The 22,065-nt window shown below is 47.2% G+C and overlaps 2 protein-coding genes across 2 annotated transcripts in view; one reads left to right on the top strand and one right to left on the bottom strand.

Annotated features, from left to right (window-relative positions):
• Window positions 1-4,101: 4,101 nt before the first annotated feature.
• Window positions 4,102-4,623, bottom strand: LOC121861133 (extensin-like). The gene has a single exon (XM_042358698.1). It carries the CDS (start codon window positions 4,621-4,623, stop codon window positions 4,102-4,104), a length of 522 nt encoding a protein of 173 aa, XP_042214632.1.
• A 6,384-nt stretch (window positions 4,624-11,007) lies between these two features.
• The window catches only part of LOC121861134 (glycoprotein 3-alpha-L-fucosyltransferase A-like), an 83,977-nt gene continuing 72,919 nt past the window's right edge, over window positions 11,008-22,065 (top strand). The window contains 4 exon segments of the mRNA XM_042358699.1: window positions 11,008-11,433; window positions 11,478-11,609; window positions 11,612-11,974; window positions 11,977-12,200. Coding sequence (XP_042214633.1) covers window positions 11,008-11,433; window positions 11,478-11,609; window positions 11,612-11,974; window positions 11,977-12,200 — 1,145 coding nt within the window.

Below are 22,065 nucleotides of genomic sequence, written 5' to 3' on the forward strand. Positions count from 1 at the left end.
AGCCAGGGGGGACGGGGAGGGAACCAGGGGACGGGGAGGGAGACCAGGGGACGGAGGGGAGACCAGGGGACGGAGAGAGACCAGGGACGGGGAGGGTGACCAGGGACGGGGAGGGGGGGGAGACGAGAAATGGGTGTGGGTTAGAGATGTATGGGGTGAAGAACTGAGAAGAGAGAGATAGAGAAGGTGTGAGAAGAATGAGGGAAAGAAATAGCATGAATTATACCTGTTCCATAGACCCTGTCCTTTACTCTCTCTTCTCCTCCACCATCAATTCCTCCACCTCCTCCTCCTCTTCTTCCTCCTCCTCCTCCACCACCTCCTCGTCCACCATCACTTCCTCCTCCTCCTCCTCTTCTTCCTCCTCTCCTCTTCTTCCTCCTCCTCCTCCACCTCCTCCTCTTCTTCCTCCTCCTCCTCCTCCTCCTCCTCCTCCTCCTCCTCCTCCCTCCTCCTCCTCCCCTCCTCCCCTCCTCCTCCTCCTCCTCTTCTTCTTCCTCCTCCTCCTCCTCCTCCTCCTCCCTCCTCCTCCTCCCTCCTCCTCCTCCTCCTCCTCCTCCTCCTCCTCCTCCTCCTCCTCCTCCTCCTCCTCCTCCTCCTCCTCCTCCTCCTCCTCCTCCTCCCTCCCTCGAACCCCTATCAGACTATCGTTCTCGGCATTAGCCAATCACAATACATATAATAATAATAAATCAAGGCTCCTATTGGTCAAGGATTATGTTTGGGAGGGTGACACCAGGGGGGCTAAGGGAGACCGGAGACAAGACCAGGGTTATTCACTTCTCTCCCCGATTTTGTTATTAAGATAAGGAGTGTGTGACTGATGACTCTCTCTCTCTCTCTCTCTCTCTCTCTCTCTCTCTCTCTCTCTCTCTCTCTCTCTCTCTCTCTCTCTCTCTCTTTATATGACAGGTGAACTTATTATCATTAAAATATTATAATGGTGTTTTTCTTTTTATTTTTTCAGGTAAGACGCAACAAGACGCTTCCGGAAGGTGAGACACACACACACACACACACACACACACACACACACACACACACACACACACACACACACACACACACACTGATAGAGACCAGGAAGATATTGGAAAGCATAATGTGTTGTCTAATGGTAGCCCTGCTGCCATATGTGACCAAGTCCCAGGTTGGTGATCTGACTTTCTGCCTCATTTACACACAGTTGCAGGTCTCAATTGTTTCTCTCACTATTCACAACACAACATACATATATTGTTTCTCACTATTGATCTTTTTTTTTTCCTTTATGGTTCTTTATTATTATTATAATTATTATTATTATTATTATTATTATTATTATTATTATTATTATTATTTATTATTTTATTGTTATTATTATTATTATTATTATTATTATTATTATTATTATTATTATTATTATTATTATTATTATTATTATTATTATTATTATTACATTTTCGCCCCCAGCCCGGGTGAGCTAATTCCCGTAAAAAAAATTTACAGATAGACAGACAGAACAGACAGACAGACAGACAGAAGACAGACAGACAGAGATGACAGACAGACAGACAGACAAAGCTACCATAAATACCTGGGTCGTATTAACATTCCTCGCTGGCAAATATAATCATGATAAAGACTGTGTTAATTTCGGGGAGGAGGGGTGGGGAGAGGGGAGATGTGGGGAAGGTGGGGTGGAGGGGAGGGATTCAATGGGGAGAATGTGGGGAGGGAAGGGATGGTATGTGGTGTGTGGAGGCGGGAAGGGGGTGTGGGAGGAGAGAGTGAGAATGGGGAGAATGTGAGGAGGAGGAACTCGTGAGGGTATAGGAGGGTTGGGTGGAGGATGTGTGGGGAGGGTATGTGTGGGCTATTCGGGTGTTGGGAGAGTTGTTTAATGTAGGGTGTGTTGATCTCTCCATCACCCACCTCCCTCTCCTCCTCCTACCTCCCTCCCCTCTCTCCCTTATCTCACCTTTATCTCCTCTCCATCTCCTCCTTCTGCCCTCTACCCTCCCTCCCCGCCCCTCTTTCTCCCTTTATCTCACCCTCCTCTAATATATTGACTGACACGTCCAAGTATCGTGAGCTATAGACGAAATGTGTCTTTAAGGGGCTGACAGTCATGCTACTTAGAGAGGGGGTGACTGTCATACTACTTAGAGGGGCTGACTGTCATTGCTACTTAGAGAGGGTGACTCAGCAGTACCGAAGGGGGTGACTGTCAGCAATACCGAAGGGGTGACTGTCACTGCTACTTAGAGGGGCTGACTGTCATTGCTACTTAGAGGGGCTGACTGTTATTGCTACTTAGAGATACTGACTGTCATTTCTACTTAGAGGTGGATGACTGTCAGTGCTACTTAGAGGGGCTGACTGTCATTGCTACTTAGAGATACTGACTGTCATTTCTACTTAGAGGTGGATGACTGTCAGTGCTACTTAGATGGCGGTGACTGTCAATACTATTTAGAGGGGTGGACTCAGTTTTGGGGACAAGTGTAGACAGGTGTGGAAAGTGTTGGATGGAGGCGGAGGTCGATGGATGTAGGAGACAGGTGTGTAGAAGGTGTTGGATGGAGGCACAGGTGTAGTAGACAGATGTACAAGACACACACACACACACACACACACACACACACACACACACACACACACACACACACCTGACCCGCTAAAATAGACTTATAGATATTGACTTATAGATACAGTCATTACCTGAGCACTGTGTTAACCGTCAGGAGTAAGAGACGTGGTGTAATTGACGGTCATTTAGGGTAATATGTCTCAGGGGAGTGTTTAATGTCTCAGGGGAGTGTTTTAATATGTCTCAGGTAGTGTTTTAATATGTCTCAGGGAGTGTTTTAATATGTCTCAGGGTAGTGTTTAATATGTCTAAGGAGTGTTTTAATATGTCTCAGGGAGTGTTTTAATATGTCTCAGGGGAGTTTTAATATGTCTCAGGGAGGTTTAATGTCTCAGGGTTTTTAATATGTCTAGGGGAGTGTTTTAATATGTCTCAGGGGAGGTTTAATATGTCTCAGGGAGTGTTTTAATATGTCTCAGGGGAGTGTTTTAATATGTTTCAGGGAGTGTTTTAATATGTCTCAGAGTGTTTTAATATGTCTAGGGAGTGTTTTAATATGTCTCAGGGGAGTGTTTTAATGTCTCAGGGAGGTTTAATATGTCTCAGGGAGTGTTTTTATATGTCTGGGGAGTGTTTAATATGTCCCAGGGAGTGTTTTAATATGTCTCAGGGGAGGTTTTACTATGTCTCAGAGTGTTTTTAAATGTCTCAGGGAGGTTTTAATGTCTCAGGGAGTGTTTTAATATGTCTCAAGGGTTGTTTAATGTGTCTCAGGGAGGTTTTAATATGTCTCAGGGAGTGTTTTAATATGTCCTGGGGAGTGTTTTAATATGTCTCAGGGGGAGTGTTTTAATATGTCTCAGGGAGTGTTTTAATATGTCTCAGATTTAATATGTCTCAGGGTAGTGTTTAATATGTCTCAAGGGAGTGTTTAATATGTCTCAGGGGAGTGTTTTAATATGTCTCAGGGAAGTGTTTTAATATGTCTCAGAGTGTTTTAATATGCCTAGGGGAGTGTTTAATATGTCTTCAGGGAGTGTTTTAATATGTCTCAGGGGAGTGTTTTAATATGTCTCAGGGAGTGTTTTAATATGTCTAGCGGAGTGTTTTACTATGTCTCAGGGGAGTGTTTTAATATGTCTCAGGGAAGTGTTTTAATATGTCTCAGGGGAGTGTTTAATGTCTCAGGGATGTTTTAATGTGTCTGGAGAGTTTTAATATGTCTCAGGGGAGTGTTTTAATATGTCTCAGGGGAGTGTTTTAATGTCTCAGGGAGTGTTTTAATATGTCTCAGGGGAGGGTTTTAATATGTCTCAGAGTGTTTTAATATGTCTCAGAGGAGGTTTTAATATGTCTCAGGGGAGGTTTTAATATGTCTCAGGAGTGTTTTAATATGTCTCAGGGGAGTGTTTTATTGGAACAAGATTTCTTAGGTTAGGTTTGGTTGTGATTTGGTTAGATTAGGGTTATGGTTAGGTTAGGTTTGGTTAGGTTTGGTGCGTTAGTAGAGAACACAGCTGTTTTCAAGCTCACAAAAGGTAGAGACCGCGGGTTGAGGAGAGACCGCGCTGGAGATAAAGACTGCGGGTTGGAGGTAGAGACCACGGGGTTGGAGGTAGAGACGTTGGGTGTGTAGAGACCGCGGGGTTGGAGGTAGAGACCGCGGGGTGGGAGGTAGGAGACCGCGGGGTTGGGAGGTAGAGACCGCGGGGTTGGAGGTGAGAGACCGCGGGGTTGGAGGTAGAGACTGCAGGGTTGGAGGTAGAGACTGCGGGGCTGGAGATAGAGACCGCGGGGCTGGAGGTAGAGACCGGGGGGTTGGAGTAGAGACCGCGGGCTGGAGGTAGAGACCGCGGGGCTGGAGATAGAGACTGCGGGGCTGGAGGTAGAGACCGTGGGCTGGGAGATAGAGACCGCGGGCTGGAGGCAGAGACCGCGGGGCTGGAGGTAGAGACCGCGGGCTGGAAATAGAGACCGGGGTTGAAATAGACCGCGGGTTGGAGATAGAGACTGCGGGGCTGGAAATAGAGACCGCGGGGTTGAGGTTTCATTCAAGAGACGGCTGGTGGAGGGTGGTAGGCGGAGGGAGTGAGGAGGTGGACGGCTTTTCTCACACAACCCACCATCAGAAGCCTGTGGAGTTGTCCTTACACCTGCTGTTATGAGAGAGAGAGAGAGAGAGAGAGAGAGAGAGGGAGGAGAGAGAGAGAGAGAGAGAGAAATGGAGACAGAGAGACAGAAGATAGAGAGAAAGAGATAGAGAGAGAAATGGAGACAGACAGACAGAGAGAGAGAGAGAGAGAGAGAGAGAGAGGAGAGAGAGAGAGAGAGAGAGAGAGAGAGAGAGACAGACAGACAGACAGATAGAGAGAGAGAGAGAGAGACAGACAAATAGAAAGAGATAGAGAGAAATGGAGACAGAGAGACAGAGAGAGAGAGAGAGAGAGAGAGAGAGAGAGAGAGAGAGAGAGAGAGAGAGAGAGGAGAGAGAGAGAGAGAGAGAGAGAGAAATGGGGACAGATAGACAGACTAGGGTCTTTTTCTAGTATAGTTTGCGGATGTTGAGATAAAGAGAACGAGACAGATAATAAAAAATATGTTAAAGAAAGTGAGAGAGAGAGAGAGAGAGGATGAGAGATTAGGGGAGAAGAGGATAAGAGAGAGAGGATGTGAGATAGGGGAGGAAGGGGATAAGAGAGAGAGAGAGAGAGAGAGAGAGAGAGAGAGAGAGAGGAGGAGAAGGGGGAATAAGAGAGGAGAAGAGAGAGAAGAAAGAGAGAGAGAGAGAGAGAGAGAGAGAGAGAGGAGAGAGAGAGAGAGAGAGGAGGAAGGGGGAATAGAGAGATAAGAGAGAGAGAAAGAGAGAGAGAGAGAGAGAGAGAGAGAGAGAGAGAGAGTAAAAAGGGGAGGGGAGAAAGAGAAAGAGGAGCCGTAGGGGAGAGAGGGAGGGGATCCTACACTGACCTGGCGAGGATCAAACTCTAGGGAGGGTGATGGAGGGGGAGTGTTTGGCTGGAGGAGGGAGCTGGTGGTGGGAGATGGCTAGTGATGGTGTTGGAGGAAGCTGGTGGTGGTGGTGTTGATGGAGGGGTGGTGGTGGTGGTGATGGAGGGGTGGTGGTGGTGGTGATGATGGAGGGGTGGTGGTGGTGGGAGATGGCTAGTGATGGTGTTGGAGGAAGCTGGTGGTGGTGGTGGTGATGATGGAGGGTGGTGGTGGTGGTGGTGGTGATGGAGGTGGTGGTGGTGATGATGGAGGGTGGTGGTGGTGGTGATGATGGAGGGTGGGTGGTGGTGGTGATGATGGAGGGGTGGTGGTGGTGGAGATGGCTAGTGATGGTGTTGGAGGAAGCTGGTGGTGGTGGTGGTGATGATGGAGGGGTGGTGGTGGGTGATGGAGGTGGTGGTGGTGGAGATGATGGAGGGGTGGTGGTGATGATGGAGGGGTGGTGGTGGTGGTGGTGATGGAGGGTGGTGGGAGATGGTAGTGATGGTAGGGAGTTGGTGGTGTGATGGAGGGGTGGTGGTGGTGGGTGATGGAGGGGTGGTGGTGGTGGAGATGGCGTGGGGGTGGGTGGTGATGATGGAGGGGGGGATGGAGGTGGGTGGTGGTGGTGATGATGGAGGGGTGGGTGGGGAACAGTGATGGTGTTGAGGAAGCTGGTGGTGGTGGTGGTGGTGATGATGGAGGGGTGGTGGTGGTGGTGGTGATGGAGGGGTGTGGTGGTGATGATGGAGGGTGGTGGTGGAGATGGCTAGTGATGGTGTTGGAGGAAGCTGGTGGTGGTGGTGTTGATGATGGAGGGGGTGGTGGTGGAGATGGGTTATGGGTGGTGGAGATGGAGTAGTGATGGTGTTAAATGATGGAGGAGAGGTAGGTAGTGATGGAGGGATGGCGATAGGTGATGGAGGTAGCTGGGGGGGTGGTGGTGGGTGTTGGAGGAATGGTGGAGATGCTCTATTCTTTCATCATTATTTAATTAGTCCGGATTTAATGACGATATTAACAAGTTTCCTACAGAATGATTTTTAGGAGGAAAGAAGGGAGGGGGGAGGAGGAGGGAGGAGGGGAATGGCGAGAAGGGAATGGGTGGAGGAGGGTGGAAGGATGGAGAAGAGGAGGGTGGAGGAGAAGGGGGGAAGAAGTTGGATAAATATTGGAAAAGCTGCACCACAAAGCTCTCAGTTTGTTTTTAATCTTGTGTTTGAGGGAGGGAAGGAGGAGGGGAAGGAGAGGAAGGGAGGAGGGAAGGGGTAAGGGGAAGGGGGGGGGTTAGGGTAGGTAAGATGAACACTCGAATATTTATGAATACATGTTGCGTCCCCCAATGAGCACCTTACCACGCCCTCCATCCCTCCTCCTTCCCCATCTCGTTCCTCCCCCTCCATTCTTTCCACCTTCTCCTTATTCCTCCACCCCCACCCTCCTCCTCCTCTCCCCAACAAGTTAATAAAACATTATATTCGACTGTAACACACACACACACACACACACACACACACACACACACACACACACACACACACACACACACGCACAAGGGTGACTCAGTACCAGATGAACTAATGTATAACACAATGGAAACAGTTTGGGCTTACTGAATGCACCATGGTTCGTAACGGAGTAGTTACAGTTACAGATGCTTGAGTGGTAGTTAAAGGTACTTGAGATAGTTACGGGTACTTGAGTGGTAGTTACAGGTGTTTGAGTGGTAGTTACAGGTGCTTGAGTGGCAGTTACAGCTACAGATGCTTGAGTGGTAGTTACAGGTACTTGAGTGGTAGTTACAGGTGGTTAGTTACAGTTACAGATGCTTGAGTGGTAGTTATAGGTACGTGAGTGGAGTATTGGTGCTTGAGTGGTAGTTACAGGTACGTGAGTGGTAGTTACGGGTGCTTGAGTGGTAGTTACAGGTGGTTAGTTACAGTTACAGATGCTTGAGTGGTAGTTATAGGTACTTAAATGGTAGTTACAGGTGCTTGACTGGTAGTTACAGGTAGCTAATTACAGCTACAGGTGGTTAATTGCAGTTACAGGTGGTCAATTACAGTTACAGGCAGTTAATTACAGCTACAGGTAGTTAGTTACAGTGACAGGTAGTTAATTACAGGTACAGACAGTTAATTACAAGAGGTGTTTGTGTGCACCTGGAAATAGCATAGCCAGGCAATTTTACCACCTGTGAGGTCACCATCTCTTAGGTACCAATTCTCAGCTGCGGATAGGGGGGAGGGGGTCTCCTAGGGGCTCGAACCATTAACCCGTGGGACAGGAAATGAATACACCAACCACTCGCCCACCGCACCCCTATAAAAGCGTGTTTTTTTATATATATCTTTATTAAGGTTTAAATTGGTTTAACTTTTTATAAATTTAATAAAATTGTGTGGGATATTTTTTATTTATTTTTACGATTTTTTTATTTATTTTTATATACGATTTTTTCACTTGTTTTTTTTATTTTTTATTTGTATTCGTGTTTTATTTATTTTATACATATTATATACATTATTATTCTCTTAAGTCTTTATACATTTTTATTGACTTTTTTGCTCTCTATTTATTCATTATTATCAGATCTTTTGTTAGTTTTTATTATTAACCTGTGACGTTCTGTGACACCCGGTAGACCAAAGCAACCAACACACTCAAAAGGTTACAAGCATGAGGCGAACGGTGACGATGGTGACGATGGTGACGATGATGATGATGATGATGATGATGATGATGATGATGATGATGATGATGATGATGATGATGATGATGATGATGATGATGATGATGATGATGATGATGATAATGATGATGATGATGATGATGATGACACACTATTGTCATTAAGGTGATGAAGACTTTTGGCCAGGCTGGGATATCGACCAGTGGCTTGATATGTTTTAATTCATACAAAACCCACACCTCTCCCTCCCCCTCCTTCAGTGAATGACCGGAGCCTTTGACAAGAAATTGATTCTTTTGTGGATTGGGTATGTGTGTGTGTGTGTGTGTGTGTGTATGTGTGTGTGTGTGTGTGTGTGTGTGTGTGTGTGTGTGTGTGTGTGTATGTGTGTGTGTTGTGTGTGTGTGTGTGTGTGTGTGTGTTGTGTGTGTGTGTGTGTGTGTGTGTGTGTGTGCAACTTTGATGTGGTGAAACCTTCTTCCTTCTTGTCCGTCCGTCCGTCCGTCCTGTCTGTCCGTCTGTCCGTCTGGTCCGTCTGTCCGTTCTCCCGTGGACAGGAAACACTAAGAGACAGAGACGAGATAACGAGACACCGAGAGATTTGAGAATCATGAGAGGATTGAAACACTAGGGGAAGAGATATGAGATAAAAGGGAGAATGAGAGACAGTGAGATAGGAAGAGAAGGGAGATAAAAGGGAGAATGAGGAAAGAGATAGGAAGAGAAGGAGATAAAGGGAGAATGAGAGACAGTGAGATAGGAAGAGAAGGGAGATAAAAGGGAGAATGAGAGACAGTGAGATAGGAAGAGAAGGGAGATAAATGAGATAGGGACAAAATGAGGTAATTAATGAGATAGGAGGGAGAATGAGGTCGATTATGAGAGATAGGAGATAATGAGAGGAGATAATGAGATAATTAAACTGAGGGGGAGAGAGTTGAGATATAATGACTGACTGAAGAGAGAGAGAGAGAGAGAGAGAGAGAGAGGAGAGAGAGAGAGAGAGAGAGAGAGAGAGAGAGAGAATCTATGTGTGGAAATGAGAGAGAAACAAAATATGTGTATATATGAAACACCCCTTCCCCCACACACACAGAAGCTGAAGTTGTCATGTACGTAATTCTTAAGAGAGTAATTTCATGTAAGTGTTCTGACTGGCTGGTTGCATCTGTCCTCCCGGCTAAAGCGATTCAAGAGAATACATATTATCGTGTTGTTTTTGTGATGGTGTTTTTCCAGTGTGTTTTTTTATTAGGTTAAGTGATGTGTGTGTGTGTGTACTTGGGTCAATAATGAGAGGGGTGGGTGATGATAACGTGAGAGGGGAGGAGGAAGAGAGAGGTGAGGGAAAGAGTGTGGTAGGGAGAGGGAGGGAGGGAGGGTGTGTGGGGATTGAGAGGAAGAGGGGAGGGGGAGGAGTGTGGAGAGAGGGGGGGGGGTAATGTAGAGGGGTAGAGAAGGGTAGTGTGGAAGGTGAGGAGGTGAGAGTAGTGTTGATTGGGGAAGAGAGGGATGGAGGGGAGGAGAGGAGGGTTGGTACGAGTGTGTGGAGAGGGAGAGAGAGAGGGAGGAGTAGTATGGGAGGGACGGAGGATGGTATATAGTTTGATTAACTGAGTGGGGGAGAGGGAGGGAGGTGTTTCTGGGCGTTTCAATCACAAACTAACTGATCACATTGTAACACATACACACACACACACACACACACACACACACACACACACACACACATTTGTTTACCTTGTATCGTTGTGTACATACATTGATTACTGTTACTGTTTATGTACACTAGTATTTTTGATGAATTAATTTGACCTTATTATAAAATTTCACTTAATTCTATATAAATCTGTTACCTGTATGTGTGTGTGTGTGTGTGTGTGTGTCTGTCTGTGTCTCTGTCTTTGTGTGTGTGTGTGTGTGTGTGTGTTGTGTGTTGTGTGGCATATGTTGTGTTGCTGTTTTGTGTGTGTGTGTGTGTGTGTGTGTGTGTGTGTTGTGGTTATGTCTGTCTGTCTGTCTGTTGTTGTGTTTGTCTGTGTCTCACCATGTGTGTGTGTGTGTGTGTGTGTGTGTGTGTGTGTGTGTGTGTGTGTGTGTGCAGGTGACCGCAGTATCGTGTGTGTGTGTTGTTCTTAGCGTGACTGTCGCCCGGTAATGCCTTTGCTGTACACTATTTATAAGTTGGTAGTGTACACATTTCATGACGGGTTGTTTATTTTTTGTTCACCTGATGATTAGGCACCCCAGTTTAATTTCAGCTGTTGATGAAATATCCTCAGCCTAACCTAACCTAATCCAACCTAACCTAACCTAACATTGAACAGGTAATGCTTGAGGATAGCTGGAGGCACTTGTTTAGGTATTGATATTTATACACAATACCGGTGGTAGTATTCCGTCGCTGAGTTATGGACGTCTTGCCTGCCTGACTTCACTGAGGGATTTTTTTTTTATCACACAAATACCTAGACGGACATCGTAAACATTTCTATTTTTGGGTCAGGTTTTGATTTTTTTTTCTTGTAGAAATTATTAACTTCATTTTTTTTTACATATGTTAAAACAGTTCCCCCTGTGTTGTATTATGTAGTGGAGTACAGTGTGTTGTTATAGGTCCCCTGTCCTGGCCACGTGTGCTAGGAATTATTGTTGGTTTATATGTATTTCTAGACGGCTTCATGTTTATTCCAGAAGTCAGTTAATGTCTTTGACCGTGTCCCCTCATAGTATATAAGGTATGTTAAGATGTACTATGATGGAGACGATGATGTTGACGGTGTGTTGTTGTTGTTTCAGTGGTGCAGGTGATGGTGGCGGTAGGCGGCAGGATGCCCAGGGTGTCACTGCGCCGCGGGCTCCTCTACTTGTCGGCGGCCACCACCTTCCTGCTGCTGGTGTCTGTAACCAACCTGGAGGCGCCTGGCTAAACGCCTCCGCGCCCTCGCAGATCACCCTGCGCCGCGCGCCCCACGTCGACCACCCAGTCATCGAGGTTGTGGACGAGGATGTGCAGAGCGGTTCCCGACCTGGCGAAGACGTGCAGGCCGGCCTGGACACCTACCCGAGGGTGCTGCCCTCCGCTCCACGCCCTCAACCTCTTCCCAATGTCACTCTCACCACGCTGCCCCCGCGGCTACGACCTTGGTACCTGAACGGCGGAGAGCTGCGGCAGGAGATGCCCGTTGACCCCGAGCAGTGGGTGCGGCGGGAGCGACTGTGGCCTGACGAGGACCCGGGAGACCGCATTGTGGACCAGCTCATGTTCCGTCCCGCCCCGCCCCGCTGGAGGACCACCCCGACCCCGCCGCCTCCGATAAGGCACCTCCATCTTATAAGAAAATTCTTATGTACAACGGCATGAACTCGGGCCTGGAGGACGCCGGGGGCAGTTCCTCAAGCTGAAATGCCCGGTGGACACTTGTGTGCTGACGGGCAGCAGGTCAGAGCTGTCGTCAGCGGACGCCATCATGTTCAAGGACCACTTCAGCATGCCGCCGCACAACCGTGACATGCGCCAAGTGTGGGTCATGTTCATGCTGGAGTGTCCACTGCACACACAACACTTCACCAACAGGAACGTCTTCAACTGGACTGCCACCTACCGCCACGACTCCGACATTGTGGCGCCGTACGAGAAGTGGGTCTACTACGACAACACTATTCACCAGAAGTCGCAGGAGATCAACTACGCCGCCAACAAGACCAAACAGGTGGCGTGGTTCGTGTTCAAAACTGCGGCGCTCGCAACAATCGCCTGCAGTACGCGAAGGAGCTGGGCAAATATATAGGCGTGGACATCTTCGGCGCCTGTGGCACTAAACGCTGTCCAAGGTCCAACTCCGCCAAGTGTTTTGAAATGCTCAACAAAGACTACAAGTTCTACCTTGCCTTCGAGAACTCCAACTGCCGCGACTACATCACCGAGAAGTTCTTCGTTAATGGCCTCAGGTGAGTGTGGTGTGTGTGTCCAAGCTGCTGTCTCTTGAACTTTCTTGTCTGCCTCTTCACGTGTGTCTGCCTGCGTGTGTCCCGCTCTCTATTATGAGTGTTTTGTGTGCTAATGTGCGTCTGGCAATATTACCTGTAATAATAATAATAAAAATAATAATAATTAAAGCGTACAGAATCTGAATCAACAGAAAGTGAATAAATATGAAACACAGCGTCGAGGAACAGGTTGTTAAGGTTTATTCAAGTTTTAGATTGTTGAGGACGGATACCCAACCATTGCCCGACCCAGACTCACAACACGAGAGCCAGGAGTGATAATAACAGTATAGATAGTGGTGTTATCAGGTTACTGCTGTACTGTGTGTCCCACCTGGCCAGTGTTGCCAGGAGGTCTACTTGGCTTCACTTTATACACTGACTCGAACGGTGCTCACGTTCTCTCAGGACGGTGCTAACGTTCTCTCAGGACGGTGCTAACGTTCCGCCAGCATCTCATTACCACGAGCGTTCCGTCGATGTTATCAATCCAAACGTAAACACTTGAGCTTTGATGGTGTCAGGTTGTGGTGTAGTGCAGGTGTAGGTAAAGACAAACCTTACCTGACTTAACAGCAGTTTAACGCCTCCCAAAAAGAAATCATAACCTTGCCAGCGCGAGCACTAAACAGCGCCCGACGTTACCTTACACCCAGCACCTACTGTATAACAGACCTTGAGATGCACCCACCTTAATCGGATTATTGAATCGGGTCGTTTACGCGTATCAACAGTCAGAAGACAGCCTTGTTACTGTTACGTATGTCACATTGCTTAACCAGGAAGGGTGACGCGGTTTAAATGTCGGTGTTACTGTTCCTGCTTTATCGCTGTTTGTGTAACGCATCCGGTCGGGCGACGTGCATGCCCGCAATGGCCACCGCCGGAGACTGTTGGCTGGGTTCCTAAAGTGAAGTGGTGGTGTGAGGATGGTGGTAGATGGTAGTGGTAATGGTGGTAGATAGTAGTGGGTGGTGGTGGTGGTGGTAGTAGTGGTGGTAAAGGGTAGTGGTGGTAGTAGTTGTAGAGGGTACTGGTAGTAATGGTGATGGTAATGGTGGTGGTAGATGGTAGTGGTGGTAGATGATAGTGGTGGTAATAGTGATGGTGGTAGTAGATGGTATTGGTGGTAATAGTGATGGTGGTGGCAGAAGGTAGTGGGTAGTAGTGGTATTGGTGGTAGTGGTGGTGAGTGTGGTAGATGGTAATGGTGACGGTGATAATGGTGATAGTGGTGGCAGTTGTGGTAATGGTGGTAGTGGTGGTAGTTAGTAGCAGGGCGGGAGGATATAGTTAGTGGTATAGACAGGTAACGTCTGGGATAATCAGTAGTGGTAGCACCTGTCACTAGGACCCGGGGCCACACACACACACACACACACACACACACACACACACACACACACACACACACACACACACACACACACACACACACGTCCTCTATAACATGTAAGTCACCAGTACAGTACATAACTATTAACATACACCTAACACTCCTACAGGAAGATTTACTACCTGTTTCCTTCCACTAGCTGAGGCGGGTGTTAGTATACTGTTCCCCGCCGAACACGATAACCACAGCGTCGTTCCCACTCACGCCTCGACACACCTGAAAAAAAAAATAACCCAGCGGTTAATAAGTGTGATATTGAACTCTATATCACTTCATGGTTCAACAGTCTACTGAGGTGGTAGCCCGTGTGTTGGGCTGTGATCATCACCATCTTACTGACCTGGTTGAGTGGCTCACTTATGTTGCTCCACCTCCACTCACCACTCCTAGCCCTCCACTTGCCTCACCTGCACTCACCTGTCCTCTGCTTCCTGCTCACATAACCCCCCCCCACCCCAGCACGTCGGCCATGTGTTTGTCACAATGTGCGAGTCATAGGAAATTGGGAATGGTTACCCCAGACGAGGCGGAGACTGGGTAATGGTCAATAACTTACCTCTATTATACCCTGCTGGGATTAGACATGTCCTCCGCCGGGGCCTGCGGGGGGAGGACCACCTACCGCCCCCGGCCCCCACTACTACCTGTGTCACACCTGCACCACACTACTTGTGTCACACCTGCACCATACTACCTGTGTCACACCTGCAACATTAATGACATTTTAAAAGCTCCGTCAGTTTATGTGACCGAGGTTAGATTATAGATTCGATTAGGTTAAATTAGGTTCACTTTACGTAAGGTTAAGGTATTTAAGTGGGTGAAAGGAATCAATAAAGGGGATATAGATAGAGTTCTTATAATATCCGAGCAGGATAGGACTCGGAGCAACGGATTCAAGTTGGATAAGTGTAGGTTTAGGAGGGAGATAGGAAGAAACTGGTTCACAAATAGGGTGGTGGACGAGTGGAACAAGCTTAGCAACTTTGTAGTAAGTGCTGGAACTCTGGAAAGTTTCAAAAGGAGGCTAGATAGATTCATGGATGATAGAGAGTGGTAGTAACTCTCGACAGGAGCTGCCATGCACAGGCCAACCGGCCTATTGCAGACTCCTTATTTTCTTATGTTCTTATGTTCTTATGGTAGGTCAGCGTTAGCTTATGTTGGATTAAGTTAGGTTAGTGCGGTAAAGTAGTTAGTTAATCGTAAGGTGAAATACGCTGGGGGTCTAATCGTCCGGTGATCCCAGACAAACGTTTGCATCTACTGGACGTGTGATCTTGTCATCGACTTACAGTAAGCTTATGCTAGGTTAGGTTAGGTTAGGTTAGTGTTAGGTTTGGTTAGTGGTAGGTTACATTACGTTACGTTAGGTTAAGTTATTGTTAAGGTTAGGTTAGGTTAATATTACGATGGTTAGGTTACATTACGATACCTTACGCTACGTTAAGTTAGGTTTCGTTAGGTTAGTATTACGAGGGTCAGGTTAGGTTAGTATTACGAGGGTTAGGTTAGGTTAGGTTAGTATTACGAGGGTTAGGTTAGGTTAATATTACGATGGTTAATCTTCAGGTGTAATAAACTAGGATGGGAATACTTGAGGTGATTCAATTTATTAAACCCAGAAGCCCAGCGTTACCATAAAAGACTTACTGTAATAAATGGCCCTACAGATTACAGGCCTTTTAAAAGAGCCAAGTAAAAGAACTGAAGATCAAGATAATAAGAATGAGTTAGAATTTATGGCTGAGGATCATTGAGCATTTTATAAGGATTCTACTGTATAGTGATGTGACAATCTCCTGATTTTCTTATTTCCTGATTCATCATAGAGAACATCTATCTAGTATCCCTGAATCCATCGATATAACGGACTTTCCACTGAATGGAGAGCGTCTCACAGGTCACCAATAGCTTCAACATATGTCCCAGTGTGTCTGCTTGCCCCAGTGTGTCTGCTTGCCCCAGTGTGTCTGCTTGTCCCAGTGTGTCTGCTTGTCCCAGTGTGTCTGCTTGTCCCAGTGTGTCTGCTTGCCCCAGTGTGTCTGCTTCTCCAGTGTGTCTGCTTCCAGTGTGTCTGCTTGCCCCAGTGTGTCTGCTTGTCCCAGTGTGTCTGCTTGTCCCAGTGTGTCTGCTTCTCCCAGTGTGTCTGCTTGTCCCAGTGTGTCTGCTTGTCCCAGTGTGTCTGCTTCTCCCAGTATGCCCATTAGGAGAGGAAAATATATATTGAAATTCAGTGATATTGTATTGGATATGTGATGACGGGTGTGGTGTGTGGTGATGGTGTGATGACGGTTATGGTGTGTGGTGTGGTGATGGTGTAGTGTAGTGGTGGTGTGACGGTTGTGGTGTGGTGACGGTGTGGTGACGGGTGTGGAGCAGAAGTAGTAAGTGATGTCGCGTGACGATGAGGTTTTGAGAGAGAGGCCCCGGGCACCTCCTGTCCTCCTCCTTCCTACCACACCACCACCACACCATCACCTCACCATCACCATCAACACACTATCACCACTACACCACACCATCACCACTACACCACACCATTACCACTACACCACACCATCACCACATCACCACACCATCACCACTACAACACACCATCACCATTACCACTACACCACACCATCACCACATCACCACACCATCACCACTACACCACACCATCACCACTACACCACACCATCACCACTACACCACACCATCACCACACCCTTACCACCTCACCTCACCGCACCATTTTTTGCACTAAAGCTGTAAGTCTTGACTCCTAAGCTTCGACTCAACTGTCTCACATAAGCTTCAATATTTGCCTCAATATACGAATCATTGAGGGAGAATATTTAAGTTACGAATCATCGAATATTTTAACGGTATATGAATCTTCACTATACGAACCCTAATACCGTGATAAAAATATATATAAATTTTTAATATAAATCAACTGAAGTACAGATGTTTAAACTAACATATAAAGTGAGTGACTTATTTAACTCGTAATGTTTATAGTTTGAGAATACTTTTACCTTTGTGGTGTGTGGAAGGTTTTAAAAGTAGTGATTAAATATTTAACCGGAAAATAAATTCACACAAGGTTACCATCATAAAACACACACACACACACACACACACACACACACACACACACACACACACACAAGGTTGCAAAACAAAACACACACACAAGGCTGGCAGCATGAAACATGGTTGTATTAAGCTTCAGTTATGCAAATATTCGCCTGCCTAACTAACCTAACGCTAACTTAACCTAATCAAACCTAACTACCTAACCCAACGTGGCTTAACCTAACCTAACGCTGACAACAAACTAACTTAGCCTAACCTAACGCTGACTTAACCTAACCTAACGCTAACTTAACCTAATCAAACCCTAGCAACCTAACCTAGCAGCTGACAACACAACCTAACGCTAGCAACTAACCTAACCCTAACTAGCCTAACCTAACGCTGACTTAACCTAACCTAACGCTAACTTAACCTAATCAAACCTAACTTAACCTAACCTAACTTAACCTAACCTAACGCTGACTTAACCTAATCTAACCTAACCTAACGCTAATCTAACCTAATCTAACCTAACCTAGCTTTGGTTACAGGTGGTTGACATTGTAAGTAAGTGCTTTGGGCAAATGACAAAAATAACAATAAAATCCATAATTTATAAACATAATATGTGTACTCAATGATAATTTATATATATATACACACTACATTATTAAGTAGGTACCAGTATATATTTATGTATGTATGTATATAAAATTATGTCGTGTTTTAACGGGTACATTGTGTTTCGTTATTACCTGGGAAAGTGAATTAAATTATGTCAACAAAGGTGGTATTTCCGGCGACCATTTCTGCTGACTGTGTGTGTGTGTTAATATGTCAAGTTATTGTTTATGTCAGTACACACACACACACAACACACACACACACACACACACACACTAATCAGTTCATGGGAAAGACTAATAAATTCCCAGTTAAAATTGGTAAGGATTCCATTTTTTTGCGTTTTCGGTAATATTGAAAATGGTGCTCAGGAGGGGTCATGATGAGAGAGAGCTTTTACTGTACAATAAGTCGTTGGTGGTGATTTATATACACATGATAACTGTTCCGATGATTAGGTTAGGTTAAGGTGGGTGCCCCTTAACCTAAGCCTAACCTAACCTCCTCCCTCACCCCTCCCCCATCCACCACTAATACTCCTCCCCCTTTTACCATCATCCACACCTCTCCCTACCACCACACTACCCCTCCCTCCCCCCCCCATCACCCACCACCTACACCCAGCCAGTACCCAGCACAGCTGCAGGAGTGGGGATGGAGGGGGAGGTCATGGCATCTGACTGGTTGTACTCCGCCCCTCCTGTGTTCCTTGATGAGAGAGTGAGGCTGATGACACCCTCCCGTCCCGCGTCCCTCCTGTCCCACGTCCCTCCTGCCCCACGGTTCCTCCTGTCCCACGTTCCTCCCGTCCCACGTTCCTCCCATCCCACGTCCCTCCCGTCCCGAGTTCCTCCTATCCCACGTCCCTCCCGTCCCACGTCCCTCCCTGTCCTGAGTTCCTCCCTATCCCACGTCCCTCCCGTCCCACGTTCCTCCTGTCCCACGTTCCTCCTGTCCCACGTCCTCCCTGTCCCGAGTTCCTCCTATCCCACGTCCCTCCTTCCCACGTCCCTCCCGTCCCACGTCCCTCCCATCCCACGTCCTTTCCATCCCACGTCCTCCCATCCCAAGGTTCCTCCCATCCCACGTCCCTCCCATCCCACGTTCCTCCCATCCCACGTTCCTCTCCCATCCCACGTCCTTCCTGTCCCACGTCCCTCCTGTCCCACGTCCCTCCCTGTCCCACGTCCCTCCTGTCCCACGTTCCTCCTGCCCCGAGTTCCTCCCTATCCCACGTCCCAACCATCCCACGCCCTCCTGTCCCACGTCCCTGTCCCACCGCCTAAACCCCAGCGCCCCTCCTCCACTTACCCTTCCGTCCCGTGTCCCTCCCATTCTGCACCTCTCTCCAACTACCCCAACAATCACACCCCTCCTCACCCTCTCCTCCTTCTCATTCCCTCCTCACCCTCTCCCTCCTTCTCTTCTACACCCTCCCTCCCTCACCCTCTCTCCTCCTTCACCCTCCCTCCTCACCCTCCTTCTCTCACCCCTCCCTCCTCCACCCTCTCTCCCTCCTTCTCACCCCTCCCTCCTCACCCTCTCCCTCCTTCTCACCCTCCCTCCTCACCCTCTCTCTCTCCTTCTCACCCCCTCCCTCCCTCACCTCTCCCTCCCTTCTCACCCCTCCCTCCTCACCCCCTCCCTCCACACCCCCTCTCCCTCCTCACCCTCTCTCCCTCCTTTCTCACCCCCTCCCCCACCACACCCTCCCTCCTTCCTCCCCACCCCTCCCCACCACCCTCTCCCCCACTCTGCCTCACATGAATTATTCTATCGCTTCTATTTGTTTTGCCTTGAGTGGTCACACAGTTGAGTTAAACAGTCTTTCTTCCTCTTCCTCCTCCTCCTCCTTCCCTCTTCCTCCTCCTCCTCCTCCTCCTCTTCCTTCTTAGTATTACCATCATCCTTCTCTCTCTCTCTCTCTCTCTCTCTCTCTCTCTCTCTCTCTCTCTTTGTCAAGTCGCTTAATAATCCATACCCTGAAGACTTAAGAGCCCGTTTGTCTCTGGCAGTAGTGAGAGAGACACACCTTCCTCCCTCACCCCTCTTCCCTCACCCCTCCCCGCCCCTACCTCCCCGCCCGCCCGCCCTCAACCCCCCCATACACAGTCTAGTGACCTTGTTCTTAAGTATCTATTGTTCAACACCCACTCTGTAATGTTAAAAGAGGGAAGAATCTTTACCTATGATTTTACACTGAAATAGGTCACGCGCGCTTGAAATGGGTCATAGAAATTGTACCAGAAATAGGTTATAAGAATTATGGGGGGGACTTAAAAATTGGTCAAATAATAATAGGGTTTGAAATGGGTCACACGATTTGGGCTTAAAATAGGTTATTATACGAATTGGGACTGAAATAGTTTATAGGAATTATGAGGTGACTTGAAATAGGTCATCTTAGTAACAGTGCCAATTCAGTAGTGCCACACATGTTAATAGTGCCCAACATAGTCTACATGGGTCCATCTGTGTTCCCTACTGATTGTGGTGATTGTGTTGTGTTGTTGTGTTGTATCAAGCTGTGTGTTGTGTCAAGCTGTGTGTTGTGTCAAGCTGTGTGTTGTGTTTTGTCATGTGTTGCTCTGGGTGTTGATGGCGACAATCGGTGCAACACAAGACGTTCGTTGCTTTTTACTGTATGTTGCAAACAATCTGCATATCTCTCTCTCTCTCTCTCTCTCTCTCTTTGTTTCCTCATGTTTGTTTACACTTGTTTGTGAATGCCTTCGTCCGTTCGTGTAGGTGTTAGTGAATGCTTTTGTCCGTTCGTGTAGGTGTTAGTGAATGCCTTCGTCCGTTCGTGTGGGTGTTCGTGAATGCCTTGGGTCGTTCGTGTGGACGTACTCGCAAGACTGTGTACGTAAATTGGAACTTGTTGTAATTTGAGTAAAAATATTGATAATCAGTATAATATTTTGTTCCTGTTTATATCCTGAAGTTTATTATCGTTTTTATTTATATTTATTTTGGGGGTACTTTTTTACGATGGAATTTATGTTTCTTTTGGCCATTCGTTGTTATTTTCTTATTTAGTGTGAGAATTGCAGTACACACACACACACACACACACACACACACACACACACACACACACACACACACACTCACCACCAGTTCAGTAATTTATACTATAATATGACCATCATTGTCATAAGAGTGATTCACAATACGTATTAAATAAAGTCCTTTTGTTGGGGTGACAATCCCTCCCATTGTCTCGTTCTCATCACCTGTCGTTACGTGTGTCAGCGTTCAATGGCGGTAGTATAGTGCTACACCACACCCATACTGTTATGGGTGTCTTCTCAGAAACGTTGAGGTGCGATTTATCTGAATTTTTTATAGAATGTGGCGGCCGAGTGGATACAGTTATCGTCTGCATTCCTAATGTTCACTAGCTCGATTCAGGGGTACCGGGGCACCCCCTTGCATACTGTACAAGGTGAAGCGCAGAAGCGTTTACAGCGCCCGACAGGGAAGCACGAGGAATTCATGCTTGCCTTCGTGACTCATGCATTTAAGGGTATAAGTGCCTGAAGAGCCATGGGTTGTCGGCAAGTTACATATAGTGACAGGATGAGTGTGTGAGGGGTGAGTTTTCGATACAATACATCTGTTTATGGCAAGGCGTGGCAGATCCCTAATTTGTCAAATGCCAGGCCTGTCTGGAGGAGGCAGGGGTGTTGGTGACGGCTGGGGACTGTGCTGTGGTTGATGGAGGGAGGCACGTAGGTATTGGCAGTATTAAGGGACAAACCTTTTAGTGTGATGATGTGTGTGTCGGTAGTTGCAGCGACGACGAGGAGAAGGTCGGGAGGTTGATAAGGGACGACCTTCCTGACGGAGATACGGAGTCCCTCAAACACGTCCCTGGTATTAGGCACCCCCTTACATCCTGTGCAAGGTGAAGCGCAGAAGCGTTTACAGCGCCCATCTGGAAAGCATGCGGAGTTCATGCTTGCCTATAGGTTTTGATAGTCGTGGGGTCAAAGGTGAAGGTCAGGTCAAGGTCGCAGTTATAGGTCTATGAAGAAATTTTGTATCTTTTGTCAGAATTCTCAGACTTCATGGAAACCAAGTGACTCACAGCTGCTCATAATGACTCCAAGTGACGCAGCTGCTCATAATGACTCCTGTGATTCACAGCCCCTCATAATAACTCCGAGTGACAGCCGCTTATAATGACTCATGTGATTCACAGCTGCTCTTAATGACTCCTGTGATTCACAGCTGCTCTTAATGACTCCAAGTGACTCACAGCTGCTCATAATGACCCCAAGTGACTCACAGCCGCTCATAATGACTCCAAGTGACTCACAGGTGCCCATAATACATCCAGGTGGTTATAATGGCGTAGAGACAGACAGTACACCACCATTCACCGAGGCGACGCATCCCCTTGTCACAAACTGGTGATAACGAAAGCATGTGTGTGTGTGTGTGTGTGTGTGTGTGTGTGTGTGTGTGTGTGTGTGTGTGTGTGTGTGTGTGTGTGTGTGTGCCCCGAGTGCCAGGCCAGTGTATGAATGAGTGGTGGTGTGGAGAGGAGGATGGGTAACAATGGAATTACAGTACTGACAGCTACAGAAGTGGGTCCTACCAGAGGCTTTTTTGATTATATTATTATTAGTAGTATTAGTAGTAGTAGTAGTAGTAGTAGTAGTAGTAGTAGTAGTAGTAGTGATGGAGGGAGGCACGTAGGTATTGGCAGTATTAAGGTGACGGAAAGCAAAACAC

The sequence above is a fragment of the Homarus americanus genome, unplaced genomic scaffold (assembly GCF_018991925.1).
Source record: "Homarus americanus isolate GMGI-L3 unplaced genomic scaffold, GMGI_Hamer_2.0 scaffold52806, whole genome shotgun sequence".
NCBI classification, from domain to species: domain Eukaryota; kingdom Metazoa; phylum Arthropoda; class Malacostraca; order Decapoda; family Nephropidae; genus Homarus; species Homarus americanus.

Excerpts from the sequence above, each read along its gene's own strand:
- LOC121861133 (XM_042358698.1), bottom strand. The coding sequence starts at position 4,623 with ATGAAACCTCAACCCCGCGGTCTCTATTTCCAGCCCCGCAGTCTCTAT.